Here is a 9696-nt window from a genome sequence, read left to right as displayed (position 1 = left end):
TATGTCCAATAATTTTTAATAAACTCCAATATAAATATATTTTTTATATTTATATTTTTATAGTATTTAACTTATATGATATATTATAAATTAATATAAATTTATGCAAAAATAATCTGTATTCCAGCTTACCAGTGGGAGTATTGCTACGATTCGATGATGACATACTATAGCTATGATGTTTGATTGCTATCTTTCGTTTAAGTTCAACGCCCGCAGCATTACCAGCGGCAAGGAAGTTCTCCTTACGTGCATCTTCAGATATGAAGCGCAATACATAACTCAATGGGAGACAAGCAGGTTGTGCCTGCTCTTTCTGTTCAACTACTTTAGGATCATAATCTGTAAATGAAACAATAACAAAAAATTATATATAAACAAATATTCAATATCAAGTTTTACATTTTTGTATGATTTTAGAAAAATGAAATAATTGTATCTACAACTATGTAGATACACTTATGTAATGTTTATAATATGTTTACGTGCTCGATTAGTGTTTATAGCTGTTGGGTTTCCGCATTGAGCGCATTGGTTTTCGGTTTATAATTGCTTAGATAAGCTAAAGAACAAAGTGTGTTTATATTAAGAACTCTTTTATGAGATTCATTAAAAACAATCATAAATATTTGGTATGATTGAAGTAGGGAATTCTGTCAATAAACAGACCACTAGATCATTTATTCTTATTCTTCAGTAATTGATGAAAGAGAATAAAATTGAAGTTAAGAAATTTTTCTTCTTTTATTGATTGTTTATAAAGTTTAATATTTATCGGATTTAATAATGTGTTTTTTAGAACACTTAATAAAGAAGAAGTTTTTGGAATATCATGCTGGAGTTGAACCGTCAGATTCTTTAGTGTCTGATTTGTTAATCAATTTTTAACAAATCCAATAAATATTATTTGCAATACCCATATCTAGTACCACATCTAGTACTTTCTTAAGTTCCCAATAGTCACAAACAATAACAGTATAAGATTTCCATAACTCATATGGACAGCTTGGTGCTCACTTTTCTAGTTATCGTAGACATGGTAAACCATTGACAGGTAATTATCTTCATAAGTTGGAAGGAAGAAGACAACCGCAGCTGAGGAACATCACACTGAGTTTATACATAAACGAGTTTGCACTTTGAAACTGACACCCGACTTTAAGTACCAGAATATCCGATTTTATTCTAAAATTCAATCGAGCATTTATCTATTTTGTTTTAGATGGAAAAAGACAATCACTTCTAGTAGTCATTTGATTACAAACCAAGTCCATTTTCTCGCCGTGAGATACTTATAAGAAAGTAGTTCCACTTCTTGCTCGCCGTTTGTTTAATCAATAAAAAAATTACATTGCTCCGCTAGATGGCTTGCGTAGTTATTGTTTTTGTAAGCAGTTTCGAAATTTTATTACTTTAAACCTCAATATCTCTAGAAGTAAGCTACATCGGCGTATGGTATAGAGACAATCGGCGTCTCTATTCTATTAAAATTTGTCGTTCAATCGGCTTGCCTCAAAATATCGGATCCCGCTGAAAATATTATTGTTTTCCTTTTTTGATAACGAAATATAGTATTATACAAAGCGAATTGAAATTGAGTTTAAATCTACACAGACATAAACAATAGTCCAATAAAAATCTGAATTAAATAAAAATTAGTATAATCAAATTTTCTGTTTAGTCATCATATGAGACTCTACATTTAAAGACTTTTAATTAAACTGAAGCATTTTCATCATTATGCCATGCATCTCGAAATTGTGAATAATATCGCTAAGTAATATCACTCTTTTCGTCTCTATTGTTTCTCTAGCCGAAGTATTTATCTAAGCTAATACGACAAAGCAGCTTCGAATATAGTTTGGTCGGTAAAGTAAGCTTATAGTACATATAATTATTTGTGTTCGTAATGTAAGTCTCGTGTTATGTCTGCAATCCCTTAACTGGCGCTACTTCTAAAAGGATTGAATTTCTAACTTCTAGTAATAATTTTTGTGGTTGTTATCTCGAATCTCTTTTATCCAAAACTTTTATAGATAACATAATGATTTTATATCAAAATTTGAATGAACTGTCTCTAGGTATCGTCTTTATATAGTTTCTGCTGTGTTTTATTACGGATTTTATTTTTTGACAAGTAAATTCTACTTGCAGACTATTAAAAATTAATCAAGAATTTAGTCTTTTGATTCAAATTCTTCAAAAAGCATTACCATATTAACAAAACCTACTCGGGGCCTATCTTTCTTTTCATATATGTGTTTATTAAAGATAAGATAGTTGATAATTATATCAAAACTAACTAGCCAAACCTGACACAAAAATATAATCTAAAACTATAGTTTAATAGCCAACAGATGGCGTAAATTTATTTTATATTATTATGCATAAAATTAGATTTAGCTTTCTAATTTTAATATTTAAAATTAAATATTACAAATAATATTTCTATGATATCATTAATAAATGACAATATATTATAATAAAGTTATATATAGCAGTTATATTAATTATAATAAAGTAGACTTTAAGCGGAGTAAGACAAATAGTCCCTGACCTTCTGTACATTTGATAACTTTCTCATTGCATTTTGAAGCCTAGCAAATATATGTATAACAGATAACTTAGTTTTTTTTTATTTATTTATTTTTAATAATGTTTACAGTTCGTTTTCAATTTCTGCAATTTCTTGCATCTTCATCTTCATAGGCAAAGAATTCAAATATTTGCAGAGAAGAAATCAGATATGAGTGAATGCACTTTATCATGTTTCACTTATTAACACGATTTGTGTCGTCAACGTGTGATAAGTGTCTGGTTCCAGTTGTTAAGTAGGTAAATGAATCACACCAACGTAACGCCACATCACACATCACACACTACATAGACTATACACACTATGTACACATAGTGACTACAAGTATATATTGCATAGTGCTCTACCATATGTGGTATACGGTGAAGCAGAAATTTGCAATAAGCGATACTAAATCTAAAATTATCTTATCGTACTTTCGGTTTTAGTGTTAATTCAAATGAAGGTCTTCACAAGCAGAAATCATGGTTCTAAATATTTGTATTTAATCTATGAGTAAAGTAAAACAAGAGCACTCACTCGTATTTAGATAAACGACTGTTAATAAATAAAGAGAAAGATCGCCTACTTTTGTCATGGTAGGCAGAAAGCATTAGATTGTCAGTCCGGGTTCAATAATTGTTAAAATTAATATTTTATTATTTTAACATTTAAGGTCGTTAAAATTTAGTTAAAGTATTTAAAACAGGAATAATTTGCATTTGCAAACACGCATTTAATCAAAAATAAACAAGTACACAGAAGACGTACGAGATAAACTTGCAAATATTATTGAGGTTGTTGTTTCTTTATCTGCATTTTAAGCTGTGAACTGACATATGAGTATAAAATAATAAAATTTTTATGTATGAATGTATATGTATATGTATAGACATCTGAACAATTTGGATACTTTTTTTTTACAGACTATAAAGCATCTTTTTATATCTCATATCTTAACACGATTAAATTCAAGAGTAAATGGTTTTAGTTATTATCTATCTATATTTTTGAATCTGATACTTTAGGAAATGTTAGATAATATCACATTTGATTTTAGATAAAATCAAGAGTATTCAAGAGTAAATGGTTTTAGTTATTATCAATAAACTTTTGAATCTAATTCTTTAAGAAAATGTTAGATAATATCACAATTGACTTTAGATAAAATTACAAATCACAGAACTCATAAACACATTATCATGTCCAACATGATCAATAAGACAGTGAAAGTTTATTAAATGGAAACTCTCATAATAGTCCCAAGTGTTCATTTTACATATAAATATGTTTTTTTTAAAAAGACACTTATTTTAACTGAACAGAGTTGAAGGAGCGAAATCAATATTTACTTACTATTAATTCTTATGACTTTCAACTCATTTTTTTTGTATTAAATAAAAAAATATTTAACTACTTACATTTACTGTACATATATGCTCCATATAATATATAGCTAATATATATATATATATATATACATATATAAGCTACATATAAGACTCTAAAGACCTAAGGTCATCCAAACATTTCATTAAAGTCAATAACAAATACAGGTTATTAACATATTACTATACATATAAGCTACATATAAGACTCTAAAGACCTAAGGTCATCCATACATTTTATTAGAGTCAATAGCAAATACAAGTTATTATACAGGTTTTATACAGGTTTTACACAGAGAAAAATGGTTTTTCAGTTTAAATAGAGCTGAACTTAGATTAATCACTAGTTTCTTAACTGAACATACTACTGTTTGCTACCACCTTTTAAAGATAAGATTAAACGACAACGATATCTGCAGTTTCTGTAAAATACAGACTGTTACTTACGCCCATCTTATCTGCTTATCTTACGACCTTCATTAAATCAATTACAGTTTGAGATCTAAAAGCATAAGACATTTTTAGATCTATCAACAGATTAAATTTTTTCAAGTTAACCTAAAAAACTTTCTCCTGCAATAGCACAATAGGTAGATCTTATATTCGACAATCTACCGTAGTCCTAATAATTACAATATCTATATAGATATATTATCAATTAATTTATTTACAATTTGATCAAGTTTTTAAAATAAACACTAAGCTGAAAACACCATAACATTACACTTATTAGACATTAAAGTTGCTATTTTTGCGATTTTTATTGTGGTTATAAAAACAGACGATAAGCAGTAAGAGATGTAACATTGTAACAATAATAAAACCAGACTAAACATCCGGTGAATACGGAGAGCTGGTTGATCTTACTAACACATCGACATCACTACAAATATCCATTATAAAAACAAATAGCAACTATAAAAGAGTATTTCGTTCTATTTGAGAACAAAATACTACCCAAGTTATTGTCAATAGATGGTGTTATTCCTTATATATATTTTTAAGTGCTCTTTATTTTTAAATATCCTTTTTTTATTCTTTAAAGTATTGATAGTTCTCGATAGATGGACTCACTAAAAGCACATTTTTTAAGTCTTATTTATTTTTGATCGCCCTTTATATAAAAATATAGTCTGCAAAATAAAAACAATGTCTATTACAAGATCAAGAATCTTCAATGATACCTAACTCTAATTAATTAGAAATTTCCAAGAAACCTTTTGAACATTTATGAAATTTTTTGTCCTCATTATTTTATGTTTTTCTCATTATATTATATATATATTGAATGGTGATACGTCTTCAAGGGAAGAATACAGTCTTACAGATTAACATAGAACCTACAAATACATAATTGAACTGTCATTGCCTTTAGATCACTTACCAACTAAAAGCAAATGAAATCAATTATAAATATTGATATGTACATAGTATTAAAAATACATACAATGAAATGAATCTATAAGATAATCTATCTATCTGCTAGTATAAGAAAACAAAGTCACAAACTAACCACAGTGGTATTAATTAAATATATGTATAACACTTGGTATGTTAATTTTATTATATTGTATTTCAATATATAATAAAATACTGCATATAAAACAGATTTAAGATCATTCTCTGATAATTGTGTATAGAATTATGACGTTTTTAATATGTAAAAATGAAGGTAAACAAATCGATTTGAACTTTGTAAAGATTATACTGGCTATTAATCACTTCATAGTGATCGAGTGATGATCGATTACTTGGAGAACTAATATACGTAGGTTATCATCAGTCAAGTGCGTCATTTTTGCAATTAAGTATTAAATAAATTTTATTTTATAAAAAAGTTGTTGTAATTTATAAGTATAAAATACTTGTATTATTTAAATAACATGACATTAATGAGTGATAGAAACTTACTGATGCATTCTGAAATTTAGTTATTTATCCTTAGATTTGCAGGTTTCTAACAATATTATTTTCAAATTTTTAACCATTCTTAGATTTTTAATAACTTTAATGGACTAAATTTAAATGAGCATAGGATTCTCTCAATGATCTTGTTTGGTCTACTGGCTCATTGTTTTATTATATAAAAATCAAGGAGTAGTAAAAGATTTCCAACCTTTAACGAAATCCAAAGTACTACTGGGGTATTGTATTGCTATATATAACTCAAGTGATTGGAAACCAGTTCTAACATTTAATAAAACCAAACATATTTTTCAAGGGGAATTCTTACAGTTTTAGATCTTATAAAACGTAAGAGTCGAACATATTTAATATATATTATTTCTAACAATACGTTTTAAACAATTCGACAAAACGATAAGATTGATCAGTTGAACTATTGAGAGAATTAATAAAGGAAAAAGAATTTTTGTTGTTGTAGTTCACTACTTTTTGAAAAAAACCTATTTGAGAATTGATATATATATATATATATATATATATATATAGAAAAATAGTTTTCATAATGTATTTTTTTTATTTTATATTTTGAATATAAAAATCATTTTCTCGGACCTTGTAACTCTATTTTTTTTTAAACCAAATATCTTTAATATATTAAGACAGTATCTTTTAAAAATCTACTCGAAAGTGAGAAGAATTTTATTTACTTTTAATATCTAAATAAAGTATCTATACATACTGTTATTTCATTTTTCAAAACAAAATCATAAATATTTATTATATTTGATGACTATGTATAAAGCAAATAAAAACAAGGATAACTACTTTAAAAAAATATTAAATTCAAAAACAAAAAATTAACAAATTTAAAATTATAATTGGCTAACAAATTAAATTTGATCTAAATATTTTAACCTACGCAGACTGGCAGAAATTGTATATAATAAATAGTTGCTGAAATATTAATCAAAAGAAAATAAACAAATTCTATAAAGTTTGTAGAAGTTAATGACATACTTAGTCATAGTTAATTTAATAAATTTATTTTTATAAACCAAAAAACAACATAAATACTCGTAAAACCTCAACAATTGCTCTTACGTCTCACATTGCAAAAATGATAAGTAAAGTCATCGGACAACAATTCAAAATGAACTTTTATCAATTGTTTTTGCTGAGTGATTGTATTGTTCTGATTAATCATATTTCAGTTATTCGAGTCAACACATTATATATACGGTTTTAATTCTCACTTTTTTTTATAGCTAAATATACATTTGAATACCTAATAATAGGTTTCTCGAAAAGTATACGACGACCACAGTGAATGCTCTTATGACCTTCATCTGAACTAAACTTCACTTAATACTATTAATAAAGTAGCATAAATCCTAGATGCATTCAATTAATCTGTTATCTGTATCTAAATCTGCGAATCAGATATTATTTAACTGTAAATTGAAATTATAGAAAAATATGAAGAAAGAAAGAAAAAAAGACATTTAGAAAGAGAAATGAATAAGAAAAAAATATTCCAATTTTAAGGTAGAAGCAAAAATAAAATTCTCAACCGCATTTATTAATTATTATATATACATATATACAAAAATACAAAGTTTCCAGAAGAAATGTTTACGACAAATATTAAAAATATGGTGGCCCAACCGCATCACAAGCACCAACCTATGGGCCGTTACAAATCAATCATCTGCTGCTATGGCGATAAGTAGAAGTAAATGCCTTGGACAGGCCACAATCTACGCAGACCGGGCTTAAACTTGAATAAGAACAATTGAAGAAGAACTAAGTTAAGCGAACTATTTCTGGAGTGACATATACCGTGAATCAAATAACCGAATACGATATAAAAAGTAGGTAGAGACCCTATGCTCCAATGGGAGATAAGGATAAGAGAGAGAGAGAGATATATATACATACATATTTTATTATAAAGTAATTAAATGTTTTTGTTTTTTTTATTCTTAAATCAAAAAAAAAATCACAAAAACCAGTAAGGTGTATATACAGATATATAAATTGCAACAACAACATGAGATCAGTTTACAAAAACTTTCTCTTAAACTCTACTCATGTATATAGCCTGGAAAGTGGAGTCTTGAGGGGCTGAAAACCAACACTCCCTTAGTCGTACCTTACAGCATTGTTCGTACGCTGACCCTTCTAATTATATTTTTCAATTAAATTGTTAAATTAATAATTTTCAGATGTCATTTAATTTATAGACATACCATATATATTAATATCATATTTTATGTTTTCAATATGATTTAAATATAGAACTCACTGAGTGTTTATTTATTTCAATATAATACCTATATGTTATCACTGATTATCTTTTTAATACCGAATAAAATCACATTTAGTACCTCTTATTTAAATATTAACATAACCCACCTAAAAAGTCTCTACACTTAGTGAAGTCTCTAATTTCGCAGGACGAAAGTTGTGTCAAGTCGGTAAGAAAAGGAGTCCCAAAGATTTGAAATCTTCTCCTAACCAATGATAAACATTGACACATGAGTTACAACTCCGACATAAGTGATTATAGAGTAGACCTAATCTCATAGCATATATTACAGCTTAGTTTAAAGCAGCTTTCTGGTACGTTTCTTGTGCAATTTAAAAGGAGTCCCAAAGATTTGAAATCTTCTCCTAACCAATGATGAACACTCACACATGAGTTACAACTCCGACATAAGTGATTATAAAGTGGACCTAATGTCATAGAATACCTTCCTAGTAGGCAGAAGATAGTGGCTCCTTAGTGCGGAGCAGGTTACAGCTTAGTTGAAGCAGTTGACTAGTACGTTTCTTGTTCAATTTAGACTAGGTCGATTTTGAGATACGACAAAAGGGTTTATTAACTCTTGTTTGTTTAGTTGTGCTTAGATATTTTTGCTACAAGTAGAAGTATCAGTAAAATCAAAAATTTAACAAAATTGAAGAAATTAAAAGTTTTAAAATTTTCAATACGATTATCTAAATTTGATTTTGGAGTTGAACTAAAAGTAAATATATGTAATATATATCTTATATGAAATAACGATTTCTATTGTTAAAACATATATGAAAGTCAAATATTTCTAAAGTATCCATATGGATACTTTACATTCACAAAACAATGAAAAAGAAATAATCAATAAACTCCACAGATTTCATAATACCCATTGACCTACTTTTAAATGGATTACAACAACAGCAGCAAAAACCATTCAGCAGCATATGCTGCTCTGATAAAAGTTTAGTTACCAACAATGCCCAGAGTTGCTACTAAAGTTTGACTGAAAGACACTTTAAGTCGGCAAATCCAACAGGTAATATCAATTACGATAAAATAACAAAGTGTGCTTAACTAAAAATATAAACATTTAACTTGTGCGTTTAAATAAATGCGTTTTTGTTTAGCTTCCATTACGAAAGCAAATTTAATAACATTAACAGTGTAAATTAGCTTATAACTACATATACACACATATACACACACATACATACATACAAATACAAAACCTATAAACAAATGAATGTTTTCTCAAACAAGGAGTGAACAAAATGCTGCCATTTTGTACGCACATAAAGCTTAACATGCTTAATGTGAATGTATACGCGTGTGTTTGCTTATATAGTACATATACAAACCACCCCAAAGCAACCCTCCAAACCACCACCCCCAAAATATGTTATCAACATAACTACCACAGCGTACTCTCGTACTCTTGTACGGTTGTACTGTTGTACTGTTGTTATACTGTTAGCTGCAAAATAATTTGATAGCATTTATTTTTGAACATTTTACTGTGGGGAGTAGAG

The 9696-nt window shown here is 27.7% G+C and overlaps 1 protein-coding gene across 2 annotated transcripts in view; it reads right to left on the bottom strand.

Annotated features, from left to right (window-relative positions):
- Positions 1-9696, bottom strand: part of LOC119685116 (putative uncharacterized protein DDB_G0286901) — a 236351-nt gene that overhangs the window by 4869 nt on the left and 221786 nt on the right. For both annotated transcript variants that reach the window (XM_038099321.1, XM_038099322.1), the window contains exon 3: positions 133-342. In XM_038099321.1, coding sequence (XP_037955249.1) covers positions 133-342 — 210 coding nt within the window. The remainder of the gene's footprint in view (positions 1-132; positions 343-9696) is intronic.

Source organism: Teleopsis dalmanni, chromosome 2, assembly GCF_002237135.1.
Source record: "Teleopsis dalmanni isolate 2A chromosome 2, ASM223713v2, whole genome shotgun sequence".
In the NCBI taxonomy this organism is placed as follows: Eukaryota; Metazoa; Arthropoda; class Insecta; order Diptera; family Diopsidae; genus Teleopsis; species Teleopsis dalmanni.
This window is presented reverse-complemented; position numbering and strand designations above follow the sequence as displayed.